Source organism: Patella vulgata, chromosome 6, assembly GCF_932274485.2.
Source record: "Patella vulgata chromosome 6, xgPatVulg1.2, whole genome shotgun sequence".
NCBI lineage: Eukaryota > Metazoa > Mollusca > Gastropoda > Patellidae > Patella > Patella vulgata.
Window position 1 is genome coordinate 1,835,503 of NC_065884.2, and position 21,643 is coordinate 1,857,145.

The 21,643-nt window shown below is 37.4% G+C and overlaps 1 protein-coding gene across 2 annotated transcripts; it reads left to right on the forward strand.

Annotated features, from left to right (window-relative positions):
* Positions 1 to 3,426: 3,426 nt before the first annotated feature.
* Positions 3,427 to 19,223, forward strand: LOC126824816 (sodium-dependent glucose transporter 1B). 2 transcript variants are annotated; one of them, XM_050554212.2, is made up of 4 exons: positions 3,427 to 3,859; positions 14,741 to 14,985; positions 15,587 to 15,872; positions 18,038 to 19,223. In XM_050554212.2, exons 1-4 carry the CDS (start codon positions 3,853 to 3,855, stop codon positions 19,186 to 19,188), a joined length of 1,689 nt encoding a protein of 562 aa, XP_050410169.1. In that variant the 5' UTR covers positions 3,427 to 3,852; the 3' UTR covers positions 19,189 to 19,223. The 2 variants fall into 2 exon arrangements, with proteins under 2 accessions (XP_050410169.1, XP_050410171.1); XM_050554214.1 differs by lacking the exon at positions 3,427 to 3,859 and adding an exon at positions 13,014 to 13,066.
* Positions 19,224 to 21,643: the final 2,420 nt, after the last annotated feature.

Genomic DNA, 21,643 nt, shown 5'->3' on the forward strand with positions numbered 1-21,643 from the left:
GGTTTGTTTTGTTCGTAGTGCGGTTCTCCTATCATGCACTTACTAATACAGTACAAAAGATTGGGACAAAAGTTACGACGAAAACTTACCGACGCCCTCTTACCATAGATATTGTAATTGGCAGTTCGAAATGTATAATTTTAAAGGAGGGAGGGAGAGAGAGAGAAATGGGGTTTAACGTCCACTCGACACAAAATAGGTCATTTCGAGGCTAACCCATGGTTCAAATTTATTTCAATAATTCGCTTGTGCGTACGGGTCTTTAGCTCGTGGGAGGAAACCGGGGGACCCGGAGAAAACCCACGAGGTTGGACAGGCGACCCTACTCCTTGTCACGTACAACCGGGGAATCGAAACCCCGCCAGTTGACGCCATGACAGACCGTATGATACAGCGCGCGCGTGCTAACCATTCGGTCATCTTACCCCCCAATTTTAAAGGAAAAAAGGAAAAGATAACTATATGGAAGATAAATTTTTATACAAAATGGTTGAAAATTATTTACCTTCGTGCAAAAAGGTACGAAATTACTAACCATTCATCCGTTTATATAATGAATTAAAATCATTTGTGGGTAGATCTTTATACATGATATGTATTTCTTTATCTGGATGACTCTTATCTCGAATAAGACCTACAAATATAATAATATAATTTGAGTTTATATTTTGAAACTAGATGATGGTTGTTTCTTTTGAGGTACATGTCCAGAACAAAATGGTGACAAACTCTGAAACGCCAGGTACAAGAGCTTAAAATCTATTCTTGATTTAGTGGGTAGCCAATGAAGTTCTTTGAGTGCCTGAGTGATATTCTAGTTCCTGGTTCAGCAAATGATGATTTAAGCTATAGTATTTCAAAACGGTTGGAGTTCTGGTGTCTGTTTGTGGGATATACCAGATAACAGGCTACTGGAATAGTCTAGTTTTAGATACGGGATGACCAATGATTATGATAGATGGCAAAACAGTTTTTATACACCCGCGTATTATGTTGTCGCCCCTGTCCGGGTGTCCGTCAACAATTTGTTTGACGAATGGTAAAAGCAGATTTTATAGATATAAATAATTTGAAGTGTCATATGTTCTGAAACGATGTAAACACCAGGATATTTTAATTCCTAAGTCGACTATTGTCAAAGTTGATATATTGGATTTGGATAGTGAGTACTTTGATCCAATCAAGATTGCTTCTGTGTTATCACCGTTTTGGTAACAAAATAACAAGCATGGGTATCTGCCGTTTGATGAGAAGGATAACATCTAAGCCACATCCTACCCCGACGCCTTTTAGTCGACAGATTATTTGCCCCCCCCCCGCTCCCCCGTAATTTACCATTTTTTATTTGAATTTAAGTTTACCCAGAGGTGTTTTAAATCCTCAAATAGGAAAAAACATTACCATTTTGAAATAAAATTTGTTGTTTTTCAATTACAACTGACAAGGGTTCTTTTACATGCACGTCGTTATGTACACGGTCCTCGGTTTTTCGTCCCACCCGAATGTGACCATACGCTATCCCTTGCCGATAATGGTTGATCGAACCACCAGCTTACCTATAATATCTGTCATAAGTTCCATTGATACGGACCCATCAGCAGCTCCAAACTCAGCTATTGTAAATGGTTGATGTTTAGGATGTGATGTACTGAGCATTCTATCTAAAAATAATATATATATACAAAAAGTTCTGGAAACAGCTCTCAAGTGATATATAAATAAAGAAGATGTTTTTAAAGAAAACAAACTACATATTTCAAAAAACAAAACAAACGCTGTATAGCATGAAGAAGAAACATCCGTAAGTGACAAAATCACGTCCACAACTACCTCCGATAAATGGACCAATATCCTGCCATGTGGAATAACAATATATAAATCTCACATTTTGCCCAGGCCAGTTTGTGTTACTAGGTCCGATGTAGACATACACTGGTCGTAAACTCATATGGTCAGCCTTCTTCTACAGATTTAAAACAAGGCTTTCACATTAATGCCGTGAAACCAATTGTTTCTTCCTGACAATAGATTAGACTTTTGTCTCGATTAGACAGGGATTATGTATTTCGAATCTCTATCAAACTACCATTATTAAAAACGAGAGCAGGAAAGCTTGTCTAAATGCAATATTTATTTTAAACTTCAACCAACCTACTCGTGTCAAAACCTCGCCTTTACAAATATCATACAATTTCTTATTTCGCCACATCACCTGACCATACGATGTTCCTTCTTCACCTGGGTTCATCACATTATGCGATGACCATCTTCGAATCATCATGGATGCCCCTAGTTTGGAAAAGTAATTAAAAAGTATAGAATAACTTCCACGGTCTCAATTGCCGATCTAATATGTTTATAATTCTTGAATCTTGAACAGCATATTTATATTACACATGAGCTGGGAGAAGTGGTGATTTTTAGGATTTAATGGGAAAGGGGGTATCAGTTTGATAGTGGCTTGAAAGAGAGAAAGAGAGAAATTGGGTTTAACGTCCACTCGATACAAACTAGGTCATTTCGGGACTAACATATGTTTCAATTTTATTTCAATAATTAGTTTGCGTGTAGTGGTCTTTAGCTGTGGGAGGAAACCGGCAGACCCGGATAAAACCCACAAGGCTGGACAGACGACCCTACTCCTTGTCACGTACAAACTACAGAACCACTGACTGGAAGTGTCCAAGATTTTGCCCAATTTGAGATATCGTTAATGTTATCATAATCGATAAGTTTCGTTGAAATCGAATGATCATTGTGTTCTACAGTCGTGCCACGTGACATGTGTGTTAACCTGATTCCTTCGACCGCTGACCGGAAATGATTGAAGTTTTCCTTGCTTTGTAATAGTATTAATGTTACCATAATCTATTGGTTTCATGGTTGATAATTATGGCACGCAGACTTACCATATGTGGAAAATAGCGCTCGAATCGACTTATCACATGTGGCATAAAAAAGGTCACTTTAAAAAAACAACACCGTGTTAAAATTGACTGTTTCAATGGCATTTAGTAATTGAACTAGAGTATACAGGTCACAATTCTATGGAATACAATTACTGCTTTTTACTGAGCGACGTTTCGACTAGGCTTCTCTAGTCATTATCAAGCTATGACTAGAGAAGCCTAGTCGAAACGTCGCTCAGTAAAAAGCAGTAATTGTATTCCATAGAATTGTGACCTGTATATTAAAATTGACTGTCGAGGGAAGGGAGACGTGTGAAACAGACTGGAACGGGCTATATAAAAACACACTCTTAAATAACCGTAGTTTGACAAAACATGCGTCTAAATGTGTGTTAATGTGTCTAACATGTGTGTTCATGGGCTAAAGGTTATGTTGAGTTCTTTAATAATAGCACAGTCAGTAGCCACACTTTATGAATGCATGTCAAAGTCACGGACGTATATCACTATAGCTGGGGTTACGGTCGTTATTTAATACGCTCTATTTAAAACTACGCGACATAAAAAATGTTAAACAATTTAAGTTGAAAGTGTAAAGATATTTACATTCAGTACTGAAGAAACCATAATATTCAACAGATGTCATGCTAATCTTTTTTTGTGACAAAAGATGGCGGGAGAGCTGTGACAAGAGATGGAAGGGTGGGATGTGACAAGAAATGGAGGGAGAGCTGTGAGATGGGGTACTAATGATTTATCGAATACAAAATACTGGTTTATCGAGGACATCTTGTCGATGGCGGACATTGTGAAGCACATGATGCTACGTACTAATATTTTCTGGATTACTTGAGTATATTGCTTACTGGTATACCGATGTTTCATGCCCATCGAAGGGTGTTGGATTTTATGTTGTAATGGTTAATAATGAAAATAATAAATAATGTCAGGTAAGCATATTTTTGTTTTATTTTTTTTTAATTTACTGTTGGTAAAGAACCATATTGTAGTTTTTTTTATACTTATAGTAAATATACCTAACTCAATAATTCAATACAACCAAAATAAAATCAGTCTATAATTAGAATAAAATAAAGATAAGATAAGATAAGATAAGATAAGATAAGATAAGATAAGATAAGATAAGATAATAAATAAATAAAATCAATTAGTAAAATCAATCAACCAATCAATAAAATATAGATAATGCTGACAGTATACATGATTAAATCAATGACATCATATTGGGGTTTAAATTCCACTCGACACAGACTAGGTCATTTCGGGACTAACATATGGTTCAATTTTATTTCAAAAATTCGCTTTCGCGTAGGGGTCTTTAGCTGTGGGAGGAAACCGGAGGACCCGGAGAAAACCCACGAGGTTGGACAGGCGACCCTATTCCTTGTCACGTCATGATTACAATAATAAGATGAATTTATGCAAGTTCACAGTTTATACTTTAGATAAGTTTGTAAGCCTGGTCCATATTTATCAGATTGTTAGAAAGACTGTGGTAATAAGTTGAACTGGCTGATGTTTTATATGAAAGACATGGAATCAAATCATACAGCAGGAATGGAACCAAATCATACACCAGAGATGGAATCAAATCATACAGCAGGAATGGAATCAAAGCATACAGAAGGAATGGAATCAAATCATACAACAGGAATGGAATCAAATCATACAGTAGGAATGGAATCAAATCATACAGTAGGAATGGAATCAAATCATACAGTAGGAATGGAATCAAATCATACAGCAGGAATGGAATCAAAGCATACAGAAGGAATGGAATCAAATCATACAACAGGAATGGAATCAAATCATACTGCAGAAATGGAATCAAATCATACAGCAGAAATGGAATCAAATCATACTGCAGAAATGGAATCAAATCATACTGTAGGAATGGAATCAAAGCATACAGAAGGAATGGAATCAAATCATACAACAGGAATGGAATCAAATCATACAGTAGGAATGGAATCAAATCATACAGTAGGAATGGAATCAAATCATACAGCAGGAATGGAATCAAACCATACAGCAGGAATGGAATCAAATCATACTGTAGGAGTTAAATCAAATCATACAGCAGGAATGGAATCAAATCATACAGTAGGAATGGTATCAAATCATACTGTAGGAATGGTATCAAACCATACAGCAGGAATGGAATCAAATCATACAGCAGGAATGGAATCAAACCATACAGCAGGAATGGAATCAAATCATACAGCAGGAATGGAATCAAATCATACAGTAGGAATGGAATCAAATCATACAGTAGGAATGGAATCAAATCATACAGTAGGAATGGAATCAAAGCATACAGCAGGAATGGTATCAAATCATACAGTAGGAATGGAATCAAAGCATACAGCAGGAATGGTATCAAATCATACAGTAGGAATGGAATCAAATCATACAGCAGGAATGGAATCAAATCATACTGTAGGAATGGAATCAAATCATACAGCAGGAAGTTAAATCAAATCATACAGCAGGAATGGAATCAAAGCATACAGAAGGAATGGAATCAAATCATACAGCAGGAATGGAATCAAATCATACTGTAGGAATGGAATCAAATCATACAGTAGGAATGGAATCAAATCATACAGCAGGAATGGAATCAAATCATACAGCAGGAAGTTAAATCAAATCATACAGCAGGAATGGAATCAAAGCATACTGCAGGAAGTTAAATCAAATCATACAGTAGGAATGGAATCAAAGCATACAGAAGGAATGGAATCAAATCATACAGCAGGAATGGAATCAAATCATACAGCAGGAAGTTAAATCAAATCATACAGCAGGAATGGAATCAAATCATACAGCAGGAAGTTAAATCAAATCATACAGTAGGAATGGAATCAAATCATACAGCAGGAATGGAATCAAATCATACAGCAGGAAGTTAAATCAAATCATACAGCAGGAATGGAATCAAATCATACAGCAGGAAGTTAAATCAAATCATACAGTAGGAATGGAATCAAAGCATACAGAAGGAATGGAATCAAATCATACTGTAGGAATGGAATCAAATCATACTGTAGGAATGGTATCAAATCATACAGCAGGAATGGAATCAAATCATACAGTAGGAATGGAATCAAATCATACTGTAGGAGTTAAATCAAATCATACAGCAGGAATGGACTCTAATCATACAGCAGGAATGGAATCAAATCATACAGCAGGAAGTTAAATCAAATCATACAGCAGGAATGGAATCAAAGCATACAGAAGGAATGGAATCAAATCATACTGTAGGAATGGAATCAAATCATACTGTAGGAATGGTATCAAATCATACAGCAGAAATGGAATCAAATCATACAGTAGGAATGGAATCAAATCATACAGCAGGAAGTTAAATCAAATCATACAGCAGGAATGGAATCAAAGCATACAGAAGGAATGGAATCAAATCATACTGTAGGAATGGAATCAAATCATACTGTAGGAATGGTATCAAATCATACAGCAGGAATGGAATCAAATCATACAGCAGGAATGGAATCAAATCGTACAGCAGAAATGGAATCAAATCATACAGTAGGAATGGAATCAAATCATACAGCAGAAATGGAATCAAATCATACAGCAGGAAGTTAAATCAAATCATACAGCAGGAATGGAATCAAAGCATACAGAAGGAATGGAATCAAATCATACAGCAGGAATGGAATCAAACCATACAGCAGGAATGGAATCAAATCATACAGTAGGAATGGTATTAAATCATACAGCAGGAATGGAATCAAATCATACAGTAGGAATGGAATCAAATCATACAGTAGGAATGGAATCAAATCATACTGTAGGAATGGAATCAAATCATACAGCAGGAATGGAATCAAATCATACAGCAGGAGTTAAATCAAATCATACAGCAGGAATGGAATCAAATCATACAGTAGGAATGGAATCAAATCATACAGTAGGAATGGAATCAAATCATACAGTAGGAATGGAATCAAATCATACAGCAGAAATGGAATCAAATCATACAGTAGGAATGGTATCAAATCATACAGCAGGAATGGAATCAAATCATACAGTAGGAATGGAATCAAATCATACAACAGGAATGGAATCAAATCGTACAGCAGGAATGGAATCAAATCATACAACAGGAATGGAATCAAATCATACACCAGAGATGGAATCAAATCATACAGTAGGAATGGAATCAAATCATACAGCAGGAATGGAATCAAACCATACAGCAGGAATGGACTCGAATCATACAGTAGGAATGGAATCAAATCATACAGCAGGAATGGTATCAAATCATACTGTAGGAATGGAATCAAACCATACAGCAGGAATGGAATCAAACCATACAGCAGGAATGGAATCAAATCATACAGCAGGAATGGACTCGAATCATACAGTAGGAATGGAATCAAATCATACAGCAGGAATGGTATCAAATCATACTGTAGGAATGGAATCAAACCATACAGCAGGAATGGAATCAAATCATACAGCAGAAATGGAATCAAATCATACAGTAGGAATGGAATCAAATCATACAGTAGGAATGGAATCAAATCATACAGCAGAAATGGAATCAAATCATACAGTAGGAATGGAATCAAATCATACAGCAGAAATGGAATCAAATCATACAGCAGGAAGTTAAATCAAATCATACAGCAGGAATGGAATCAAAGCATACAGAAGGAATGGAATCAAATCATACAGCAGGAATGGAATCAAATCATACTGTAGGAATGGAATCAAATCATACAGTAGGAATGGAATCAAATCATACAGCAGGAATGGAATCAAATCATACAGCAGGAAGTTAAATCAAATCATACAGCAGGAATGGAATCAAAGCATACAGAAGGAATGGAATCAAATCATACTGTAGGAATGGAATCAAATCATACTGTAGGAATGGTATCAAATCATACAGCAGGAATGGAATCAAATCATACAGTAGGAATGGAATCAAATCATACTGTAGGAGTTAAATCAAATCATACAGCAGGAATGGACTCTAATCATACAGCAGGAATGGAATCAAATCATACAGCAGGAAGTTAAATCAAATCATACAGCAGGAATGGAATCAAAGCATACAGAATGAATGGAATCAAATCATACTGTAGGAATGGAATCAAATCATACTGTAGGAATGGTATCAAATCATACAGCAGAAATGGAATCAAATCATACAGTAGGAATGGAATCAAATCATACAGCAGGAAGTTAAATCAAATCATACAGCAGGAATGGAATCAAAGCATACAGAAGGAATGGAATCAAATCATACTGTAGGAATGGAATCAAATCATACTATAGGAATGGTATCAAATCATACAGCAGGAATGGAATCAAATCATACAGCAGGAATGGAATCAAATCGTACAGCAGAAATGGAATCAAATCATACAGTAGGAATGGAATCAAATCATACAGCAGAAATGGAATCAAATCATACAGCAGGAAGTTAAATCAAATCATACAGCAGGAATGGAATCAAAGCATACAGAAGGAATGGAATCAAATCATACAGCAGGAATGGAATCAAACCATACAGCAGGAATGGAATCAAATCATACAGTAGGAATGGTATTAAGTCATACAGCAGGAATGGAATCAAATCATACAGTAGGAATGGAATCAAATCATACAGTAGGAATGGAATCAAATCATACTGTAGGAATGGAATCAAATCATACAGCAGGAATGGAATCAAATCATACAGCAGGAGTTAAATCAAATCATACAGTAGGAATGGAATCAAATCATACAGTAGGAATGGAATCAAATCATACAGCAGAAATGGAATCAAATCATACAGTAGGAATGGTATCAAATCATACAGCAGGAATGGAATCAAATCATACAGTAGGAATGGAATCAAATCATACAACAGGAATGGAATCAAATCGTACAGCAGGAATGGAATCAAATCATACAACAGGAATGGAATCAAATCATACACCAGAGATGGAATCAAATCATACAGTAGGAATGGAATCAAATCATACAGCAGGAATGGAATCAAACCATACAGCAGGAATGGACTCGAATCATACAGTAGGAATGGAATCAAATCATACAGCAGAAATGGTATCAAATCATACTGTAGGAATGGAATCAAACCATACAGCAGGAATGGAATCAAACCATACAGCAGGAATGGAATCAAATCATACAGCAGGAATGGACTCGAATCATACAGTAGGAATGGAATCAAATCATACAGCAGGAATGGTATCAAATCATACTGTAGGAATGGAATCAAACCATACAGCAGGAATGGAATCAAATCATACAGCAGAAATGGAATCAAATCATACAGTAGGAATGGAATCAAATCATACAGTAGGAATGGAATCAAATCATACAGCAGAAATGGAATCAAAGCATACAGTAGGAATGGAATCAAATCATACAGCAGAAATGGAATCAAATCATACAGCAGGAATGGAATCAAATCATACAGTAGGAATGGAATCAAATCATACAGCAGGAATGGAATCAAATCATACAGTAGGAATGGTATCAAATCATACTGTAGGAATGGTATCAAATCATACAGTAGGAATGGAATCAAATCATACAGCAGGAATGGAATCAAATCATACAGCAGGAATGGAATCAAATCATACAGCAGGAGTTAAATCAAATCATACAGTAGGAATGGAATCAAATCATACTGTAGGAGTTAAATCAAATCATACAGTAGGAATGGAATCAAATCATACAGCAGGAATGGAATCAAATCATACTGTAGGAATGGAATCAAATCATACAGTAGGAATGGTATCAAATCATACAGTAGGAATGGAATCAAATCATACAGTAGGAATGGAATCAAATCATACTGTAGGAATGGTATCAAATCATACAGTAGGAATGGAATCAAATCATACAGTAGGAATGGTATCAAATCATACTGTAGGAATGGAATCAAACCATACAGCAGGAATGGAATCAAATCATACAGCAGGAATGGAATCAAATCATACAGTAGGAATGGTATCAAATCATACTGTAGGAATGGAATCAAATCATACAGCAGGAATGGAATCAAATCATACAGCAGGAATGGAATCAAATCATACAGTAGGAATGGTATCAAATCATACTGTAGGAATGGAATCAAACCATACAGCAGGAATGGAATCAAACCATACAGCAGGAATGGAATCAAATCATACAGCAGGAATGGAATCAAATCATACAGTAGGAATGGAATCAAATCATACTGTAGGAATGGTATCAAATCATACAGTAGGAATGGAATCAAATCATACAACAGGAATGGTATCAAATCATACTGTAGGAGTTAAATCAAATCATACAACAGGAATGGTATCAAATCATACTGTAGGAATGGAATCAAATCATACAGCAGGAATGGTATCAAAGCATACAGAAGGAATGGAATCAAAGCATACAGAAGGAATGGAATCAAATCATACAGCAGGAATGGAATCAAATCATACAGTAGGAATGGAATCAAATCATACAGCAGGAATGGAATCAAATCATACAGCAGAAATGGAATCAAATCATACAGCAGAAATGGAATCAAATCATACTGTAGGAATGGTATCAAATCATACAGCAGGAGTTAAATCAAAGCATACAGAAGGAATGGAATCAAATCATACAGCAGGAATGGAATCAAATCATACAGCAGGAATGGAATCAAATCATACTGTAGGAGTTAAATCAAATCATACAGTAGGAATGGAATCAAATCATACAGTAGGAATGGAATCAAATCATACAGTAGGAATGGAATCAAATCATACAGTAGGAATGGAATCAAATCATACAGCAGGAATGGAATCAAATCATACAGCAGAAATGGAATCAAATCATACAGTAGGAATGGAATCAAATCATACAGTAGGAATGGAATCAAATCATACAGTAGGAATGGAATCAAATCATACAGCAGGAATGGTATCAAATCATACAGCAGGAATGGAATCAAATCATACAGTAGGAATGGAATCAAATCGTACAGCAGAAATGTAATCAAATCATACTGTAGGAATGGACTCTAATCATACAGCAGGAATGGAATCAAATCATACAGCAGGAATGGAATCAAATCATACTGTAGGAATGGTATCAAATCAAACAACAGGAATGGAATCAAATCGTACAGCAGAAATGGAATCAAATCATACTGTAGGAATGGTATCAAATCATACAGCAGGAATGGAATCAAATCGTACAGCAGAAATGGAATCAAATCATACTGTAGGAATGGTATCAAATCATACAGCAGGAATGGAATCAAATCATACAGCAGGAATGGAATCAAAGCATACAGAAGGAATGGAATCAAATCATACAGCAGGAATGGAATCAAATCATACAGCAGGAATGGAATCAAATCATACAGCAGGAATGGAATCAAATCATACTGTAGGAGTTAAATCAAATCATACAGCAGGAATGGAATCAAATCGTACAGCAGAAATGGAATCAAATCATACTGTAGGAATGGTATCAAATCATACAGCAGGAATGGAATCAAATCATACAGCAGGAATGGAATCAAATCATACAGCAGGAATGGAATCAAATCATACAGCAGGAATGGAATCAAATCATACTGTAGGAATGGAATCAAATCATACAGCAGGAATGGTATCAAATCATACAGCAGGAATGGAATCAAATCGTACAGCAGAAATGGAATCAAATCATACAGTAGGAATGGAATCAAATCATACAGCAGAAATGGAATCAAATCATACTGTAGGAATGGTATCAAATCATACAGCAGGAATGGAATCAAATCATACTGTAGGAATGGAATCAAATCATACTGTAGGAATGGAATCAAATCATACAGCAGGAATGGAATCAAATCATACAGCAGGAGTTAAATCAAATCATACAGCAGGAATGGAATCAAATCATACAGTAGGAATGGAATCAAATCATACAGTAGGAATGGAATCAAATCATACAGTAGGAATGGAATCAAATCATACAGTAGGAATGGAATCAAATCATACAGTAGGAATGGAATCAAATCATACAGAAGGAATGGAATCAAATCATACAGCAGAAATGGAATCAAATCATACTGTAGGAATGGTATCAAATCATACAGCAGGAATGGAATCAAATCATACAGCAGGAATGGACTCGAATCATACAGTAGGAATGGAATCAAATCATACAGCAGGAATGGAATCAAATCATACTGTAGGAGTTAAATCAAACCATACAACAGGAATGGAATCAAATCATACAGCAGAAATGGAATCAAATCATACTGTAGGAATGGAATCAAATCATACAGTAGGAATGGTATCAAATCATACAGCAGGAATGGAATCAAATCATACTGTAGGAGTTAAATCAAATCATACAGCAGGAATGGAATCAAATCATACAGCAGGAATGGAATCAAATCATACAGCAGGAATGGACTCTAATCATACAACAGGAATGGTATTAAATCATACAGCAGGAATGGATAATGTGGCCTTTAATCCGGGTATTAAAGATGGAGACCAAGGTAAGGAATATACACGAGGAATAGACAATAGAATAACGGCACTAGTGACCAGCTTATTAAACACAATATTGTTTTAATATACCTATATAACACTTGAGATTTCAAGCTTTCTGTTAATATTATTATATTATAGTTTTATCGCATCCAGGACGTTAAACCCCATTTCTCTCTCTCCCTCTCACTCTGAACGGAACAATAGGCCTGTGTATTGCTTGTATAGCTGGTATAGGCCTGTAAATCATTATTAACGCTTTTAGTTATAGACGGTCTAATAAATTTATTTAATACCCGCGTTTATCTTGTTTATCTACATTTCAACGTATACATACATATCGATCGCTTTACAAAAATCAATAAAATTCTAAATAATTAAATTCAATTGATGGCTTATTTGATAAATATGTAATATTACGCTAAACTGAAATTAAAATTATAAAACAAAAACATAAATAATAAGTATTTTTTAATTATTATTCAAAATGAACTAATCAGATATAAGTGATAACAAAATCAACCAATACTAAACAGGCACTTGGAGCTCCGTACAATTTAATAACTGCTCCCTGTAATGGTCGTGAACAGACGACAGTGGCAGAACAGGTCTCGTGTGTGTGTATAAAAGGTGTATATTTATAATTACTATACTTTTCTATGTCAGTCTGTCTTTGCTGTATCAAAGAATGGCGTATAATATAGATATTTTAAATAATTTGACAATCCAATAAGCTGATTTGCTGATTTTTGTAACTATGCTTTTCGGTTCACGAGTTCGACTTGCACAGCATAACAGTATTGTAAATTGAACCGGTGTGCTATAAACAAACTATGGAAAGCCGTTCGAGCGTATTTATATCCGCTAGTGATCCCACTGTTGAAGTCTACGGAATGACAACACAGCGGATTCGTCTTTAACGATTTCCTACTATGCTTTTCAGTATATTGGTTTGACTCGCCCAACTTAACGTAACAATGTTGTAAATTGAACGGGGATGCTGTTAATAAACTATGGAAAGACGTTCGGGTGTATTCATATCCTCTAATGATTCCACTGTTACAGACATCACAGGCGGGTGTCAGGTGTATTCTAAACAGTTCCAAAGTTTCCTGAAAATTCAAATTATAACGATATTCTGGCTTATTTTGTGAATGATGTCGATTACAATTTTCTATACGCGATTTTGACTAACTGGTCTAATTGTATATTGAACCGGTGAGTTATAAATAAACTATGGAAAGCCGTTCGATCGTATTCATAACCGCTAATGATTACTCGATTGATATATTTTATAATAATATACTAGGATTGTATATATATCTGAATTTCTTTTTACCGGATCCAATTTGGTATTATAAGTCTTTTTCCTGGGTTGGGGATTTACAGTGGCCTTTGATATACCCATTAGAGTCTATTATGTACTTCGATACTGGATACCCAACCACGTAACACACTAACTAATTTATAGAAATCATTTTTGTTATTTTAATATTCAACATGGTGATGGTAGGATCTAGTTGCAGGGAATAGTTGGAAAGCAAAAAAGGTTCAAAATAAGGTTTAAAACCATAGGTCTAGGTAGTTTAAAGTATCGCATCATTAAGCTATACCGAGGATTAAGCTGGTAGGATCAAGGAGCGGGGAATAGTTGGAAAGCAAAAATAGTTTTTAAAAAGTTGCAAACCATGGGTCTGGGTAGTTTAGAGTATCGCCTCAGTATCTATACTGAGTAGAGCTGGCGGCAACAATCCATTTACGATCTTATTCACATTTAATTACAATTACTACCTGGAAAATAACAGGTATGCTATCTTTTTTTTTTGGGGGGGGGGGGGCTATCAAAGTTTAGTATTGTATTCTAACTATAATAACATGTTGGTATACTATTATTGTATATAATTCCTACATAGGAAATGCTATCTTTATTTGGAAGGGTGGATTAAAGTGTTTATATACTACAGTTTATTATTGTATTCGGGCTATAAACAACAAGTTACATCTTCACCAGTGTTCCCTCACGCTGATTCAGTAATTGGTCATTTTATAGGATTATATCTTACAAAGCCTAGCGATACTAAAAGTAAAACCCGCATGTTTTTAAACAGAGAGCACACAACCTTACCCTTGGTGAGTAGACTAGTGATTACACGTTCTGATACACTAATTTAAAAATTTATATAACACCAAAAGAGATAAAACGTTCTTTTTTGTGTTTCTTAAGGTAAATTTTATAATACTCCTGTAAAATCCTATATTGAAAGCTAAAACTTGTAGTTTACAAATTAATATTTACTATTTTAGGTATTTTCTATACTATTAAGTCCAAATCGGTATTGGAAGCCCAAACTATGGATAAAGACGCCACCATGCAGAATGGTGTCCTGTTAGAATCACCCGTCAGTGGTGGCGAAGAGTTAACCAATGTTGGTGAAGATGCAGCACAAGATGAAACTAAAACAAAGTCTTTCCTACAGAGCATGAGACAAGCTGCATACAGATCTAAATTTATCCAGAGCCTGGTGCTTTGTTTCGCTTTTTGGAGTTTAGTAAGAAATATGATTTTTTTTGTGTGTTTATATCGATTACAAATTGGCATTGTGTTATCATTAACACATCACATCAATCATATTCAATGTTTGATATTCAGCTGAATCAATATTAATGAAGCATAGTAAGCAAATGATTTCGCATAATCAAATTGATAATTATATATTTATTAATATGACAATGAAAATTATATGTTGTACCATTAACTCTTTTACATGAAATGAAATGGGGCTTAGCGTCCTACTAGGCTAATGAAGACGGGTATACGCCACACAGTGTGGTATATGAGGGAATTTTGCCCGGACAGCGGCGCTACGGCCTACTCTTATATCGAATTCCAACTGCCAAGGGTCCTTTTGTATGCACGCCAATGTGTACACGGGGCGTCTATTTTTCGTTACATCCGAACGACTATATGCTGTTCCTTGATAGGTTCACTGAAGGGTGGGGGTGAACACGCCGGAAAATCCTAATGAACTTTCTCTGTAAACACAGGGGTCGAACACGGAACCTCCGGGTTAGCGAACCAAACGTCCTACCCACTGAGCCACCGTGGCTTCCCCATTCGGCTTATAGCAAATATAATTTTTTTTTATTTAGGGTTTTCAAGTTGGTCAGAGGGGTCCATCATTTTTGGACATCCAACTCATCACTAACACTGATGTGGAAAAAGCTTCGACGTTTTTTACTGCTGGTTCTGTAGGCTATCTGTGTGGTTCCTTAATCAGTGGTGTGCTGTATGACAGATTTAACAAGACCCTTCTACTAGGGCTGTGTGTAATCCTCATGGCAGTCACAGTCGGACTACTGCCCCTGTGTTCACCATATGGACTCATGCTGTTTATCTCCTGGGCTAATGCATTTTTTATGGGCGGAATGGATACAGGTAGGGAGAGATTAAGATAATAAATCATCAAGTATTTGTGAGTCGGGAACCTCCCGATTACTTCTATGCATAAATCCTGGTCATTTGAAAAGTTGCCCTGTTTGACTTTGCATGGTTAAGTATCTTTTGGATTCATATGGCACCTATTTTTTACAACAATCACACAATGTTCTGCCTTTCTCTTCCAAAGTGATTTTCTGCCCCCCCTACATTTTATTAACGTTGGATTGTGTGTTATATATTTGTTCTAGCAAATATTTCCTTCTGTTTAAGAGGGAGGGTTGGATGGCCGATTGGTTAACGCGTGCGTGTTGTATCATAAGGTCTGTCATTGAGTCAACTGACGAGGTTTCGATACACGTGAGAAAAAGTAAGGTCGCTTGTCCAGCCTCGTGGGGTTTCTCCGGGTTTCCTCCCACTGCGAAAGACTCCTAAACACAAGCGAATTATTGAAATAAACTTGAACCATAATTGGTCCAAAAATGACTTAGTTTGCGTCGAGTGGACCTTAAACTCATCTCTCTCTCCCTCCCTCTCTCTCTCTCTCTCCCTCTCTCTCTCTCTCTCTCTCTCTCTCTCCTCTTTCTCTTTTTCTCTCTCTCTCTCCCTCTCTCTCTCTCCTCTTTCTCTTTCTCTCTCTCTCTCCTCTTTCTCTTTCTCTTCTCTCTCTCTCTCCTCTCTCTCTCTCTCTCTCTCTCTCTCTCTCTCTCTCTCTCTCTCTCTCTCTCTCTCTCTCTCTCTCTCTCTCTCTCTCTCTCCTCTTTTTCTTTCTCTCTCTCCCCCTCCCTCTCTCTCTCTCTCTCTCTCCTCTTTTTCTTTCTCTCTCTCCCCCTCCCTCTCTCTCTCTCTCTCTCTCTCTCTCTCTCTCTCTCTCTCCTGTTTTAATTAGTTTTTAAGCTTACTAAATTATTAAATTTGATGTTATGCATGGTTTTCCCTTATCAGTGATGCAGGACGAATGGCCTTGGCGTTCGGGTGAGACGAAAACTGAGATTCTATGTATACGCTGGCGTTCACGTAAAAGAACGTTTGACGGTTGGAATTCGTAATAAGAGTAGTAGGCCATAGCGTCACTGTCCCGAGCAAAATTGCTCTTATCGTACACTGCATGACCTATACGGACACAGATCACTAAAGATTTGCCCATTGACTCCAATGTTAATTCTCGTATCTTAGACCGGCTTTAACTTTTTCCCAAATTTTCGTTGGGTAGAACGCTTTCTACCACAGATGGAGCAACATGTGGCAACCACTAGTCAAAAGCACGTATGAGGTTCTTTATGAAAAACTTGAGATACACAAGCTGGAAGTAGAGACAAGTAAACATGCAATTTCAGGCCCTACATTTCAACGTAACCAACCTCTCAACTCTTGTATCCTTCCGCATCAAAATTATGAATATTCACCAAAACCTGGCAGAAAATGTATTTTCAAACCCTTTTCCTCAATTCTACACCAAAAAGTCAACAAAAATCGCCATGCAAAAGGGGGAAAAAGGAAAAGGGAGAGGAAGACTAAAAATAGCTTTGGCCCTTGTTTCGTGGGTGACGGCGTAGGAATATTTGGTGATCTGTGTGGATACGCGTCTTCGTTAAACCCAGTTCACTTCCTTTCTGTTATTGTCAAACGCTGTTTGGAGGTTGAGTGGCGTGCACGCGAGAGCATAAGATCTCCCATTGAGTCAAGTTGCGTGGTTTCCTCCCACAGCTAAAGACCTATCTGCGCATGCGAATTATTCAAGTACAAATTGAGCCAAACGTTTGTCCCGAAAAGACCTAGTTTATGTCGTCGAGTGGACATAAACCCAATTTTCTCTCTCTTTTTACACCCTCCAATTTCGTTTGCTTTGGTAGTGAGCTTAGTTGCTGTTGTTTAAATGGATTTTTTGGTTTACTTTGTTTTGTAATGTTATAGTCACAGTCGACCAGTATGTAGCATGTAGTGGCATGTTATAATCACAGTCGACCAGTATGTAGCATGTAGTGGCATGTTATAGTCATAGTCGACCAGTATGTAGCATGTAGTGGCATGTTATAATCACAGTCGACCAGTATGTAGCATGTAGTGGCATGTTAAAGTCACAGTCGACCAGTATGTAGCATGTAGTGGCGAGTGAGGTGTTCACCCCCTACAGTGGTTTCAAAGTATATTTTACTTTCTTACAGGAGGGAATGCTCATTTAGTTTCACTCTGGGGAAACGATGAAGGGAGACCATATATGCAGGCTGTTCACTTTTCGTTCGCGTTTGGTGGAGTTATCTCCCCTTTAGTAACAGCCCCATTCCTTGTACCGAACACTGAAGAGAGATCAACCAACTCCTCGTCAACAACATTTACAGACGTAACGACTTTATCTTCTACTGTTGTACTGAATACTACACTATTAGATTATAACATCACCAATGATAACTCAACTCTAGGTAATAATATCACCACGATTACTGAGCCAATTGAAACTAAATTAATCTATGCTTATATAATATCTGGTATTCTCACCTTACTATCCGCCATACCTTTCATGGTGATATATTGTCGTTACAAGTCACAGAAGATGAAGAAGAATCAGCCCAAGAAGAAGGATGAGAATGGTGTCACAAGGGATCTTCCTTGGAAATATTATATTATGACTATTATCCTTTTAAATTTATTCTATTTAACATATTGTGCTGTGGAGGACACATTTGCCGCATATTTACTGACTTTTGTGGTAATGCAACTTAAATGGACTAAGGCACAGGGTACACAAATTACTTCCGTATATTGGGCAGCTTTTGCCGTTTCGAGATTTTCAGGTATTTTTATCATACGTTGTTTACGACCGATTTTAATGTTATTTATATGTATAGCTGGTTTAATTCTATGTTTAATAGGATTTCTACTCTGTTCACATTATCAAATACATATAGGAATTTGGATTTTCGCCGTTTTAGTCGGACTTTCAATGTCGGTTATATTTCCAACTGGGTTTTCTTGGGCCCAAGAAAATCTCCTACAAATAACTGGTAAAATTACATCCTTTATATTAATAGCTGCGTCAGCCGGTACAATGACGAATCCTATTATTATGGGATATTTGATGAAGAAGATAAGTCCCATGTGGTATTGTTATTTATTAGTGGGCGAGAGTATTTTATGTCTTGTTGTTTTTGTCGTTTTGTTATCCGTCTCTAAGTTTGTTTTAGTTAATAAACGTATCATTAAAAGTATAACGATAGAAGTTGAATCGACGGAGACCGAACCCTGCAACAATCCGCAAACAGCACCCATTGACAATAGCTCACCCTTTGTTACAAATAATGTATCATCTGAACTGTAAACTTATGTCTCTTCTGTATTAAAACTTTAATTCAATTTCAGATTTAAGTGGTTGATTGGCAGGTGAAGTCTTAAAACACGTGTGCTTTACATCACTTAAAGTATATTTACTTGTTAATTCGCCTTCAAGTGTCTGCCACATTTTGGATGGGGGGGGGAGGAGCGGTTAACGCGTGCCAAAATCAGTCACTATGTCAGGTGGTGGCGTGGTTTCGATTTCCAGGTCGTATGTGACGAGCAGCAGGGTCGCTTTCTAACCTCGTGGGTTTTCTGCGGGTCCCCCAGTTTCCCCCCACTGCTGTAGATCCGTATTGAGGGGTTAAGTGGGTAAGAAGCTGGCTCGCTAGCCTGGAGGTCGGGTGTTTGATCCCTGAATCCAAATTCTCAGGCGTGGTTTCCCCTTGTTAGTGATGCAAGACGGAGGGCCTGACAAGGTCAGTTGTCTAGTCGTTCTGATGGGACGAAAACCGATGTCTCGTGTACACACATTGGCGTGCACATAAAAGATCCCTTGGTAGTTGGAATTCGATATAAGAGTAAGCCGTAGCGCGGCTGCCCGAGCACAATTCCCCTCATAGCACACTGTACGGCGTATGCCCGTCTTCATTAGCCCAGATCGGAGCAGAACAGTAGGACGTTTAACCCCATTTCATTTCATTTCATGTAGATCCGTATTGGAATAACATTGAACCATGTGTTAGTCCTGAAATGCTCTAATTTATATCGAGAGGACGTAAAACCCCAATTATCTCTTTGATGCATTTGGCCGCTTATGGACGCGATGTCAAACTTGTACAGTGGGATGCTCATGATGAAATCGAACTCTGTGTTGGCCGAGAAGTTCTTCGTATGTTGTACGAAAATAGTCCGAATTAAAAATAAGAGTAGGCCATGGCATACTGTTCCTCATAGCGTATAGTGGTCTTCATTAGCATGGAAAGGGGGTAGGTGGTCAAGGGTCTTAACGCGTGAGCGTAAAATCACAAGATATGCCATTGAGGCAAATTACGTGGTTTCGATTCACGCTTTTACGTAACAAGGAGTAGGGTCGCCTGTTCAACCTCGTGGCTTCTCTCCGGGTCCTCCGGTTTCCTCCCACTGCTAAAGACCCCTACGCACAATCAAATTAATGAAATAAAAATCGAACCATATGTTGTTTGTCCCGAAATAACCTAGTTTATGTCGACGTTAAACCGTATGTCTCTCTTTCTCTCTCATTAGCATGGATTGCGCAGAATAGAGGGCGTTAAACCCCATTTCATTTCATCGTAGGGGGGTTGGATGGTCGAATGGTATCATGTATCATAAGGCCTGTCATTGAGTCAACTGTCGTGGTTTTGAATCCCCGGTTGTACGTGACAAGGAGTAGAGTCGCCTGTCCAACCTCGTGGGTTTTCTCCGGGTCCTCCGGTTTCCTCCCACTACTAAAGACCCCTATACGCACAATCAAATTATTGAAATAAATTTAAACCATATGTTAGTCCGAAATGACCTAGTTTGTGTCGAGTGGACGTTAAACCCCATTTCATCGTGTATACTAATGGCACTCAGCAATCAGACTAATTATCTGTTTTATTTCAGTGAATTCATGGATATTAAAACCGAAGAAGATAAAAACAGAATTTACATTTCAATACTATACAACAGAAAGAAAACATCTGACCACATTTCTTACCCAATACCTGTCGATTATAATAGCGTATTCTGTCAATACCTGGCGATTATAGTAGCATATCCTGACAATAGCTTGCGATTAGAGTAGTGTATCCTGACAATAGCTTGCGATTATAGTAGAATATCCTGACAATAGCTTGCGATTATAGTAGCGATCCTGACAATAAAGGTAATATATCCAATTATTGTATACGGCTACTAGTCCACAAGTTGCCATGTTCATAGGTCCGCGCCATTTAACAATTCTTCAAGTACTGGTAAAGATGCTTCTATTTCAGCTGCAATTCTAGTCAGCTCCGCAGCATCTTTGTGTTCTCTGCCTTGATGTATACCAATGGAGTTGATAGTTATGGCGTAAACATCTAGTGGAAGGGTGAGTATAGAAAAGACTACCCCGGCCACAGCAAGACCTCTCGATGCTCCCCTTAATACACCAAATGCCGTTCTACTAGCATCTGCAATAGCATCAGTAGCACGGGCCAATTGGATAAAACTTCTAATGACACTACCAAAGTTACTTATCGTCGACACAGTTAACCTTCCAGAATCAATGGCTAATTGTATACTATCCTGAATATTTCTTAAGTGATCTGAATCCCTTTGGAGGAGTCCGGTTATTTCGTCACGTGTTTGCTTGGTGATGACTGTTTTAGCTATCCCCGCCCCAACTCCTGTTATTGCCCCTCCTCCAGCGACCGCCGCGCCTACTGCTGACACTATTAATGAGACACCGAAGGTGAAGAAGCTAGCAATGAATCCCCCGATCATCATTCCACCACCAA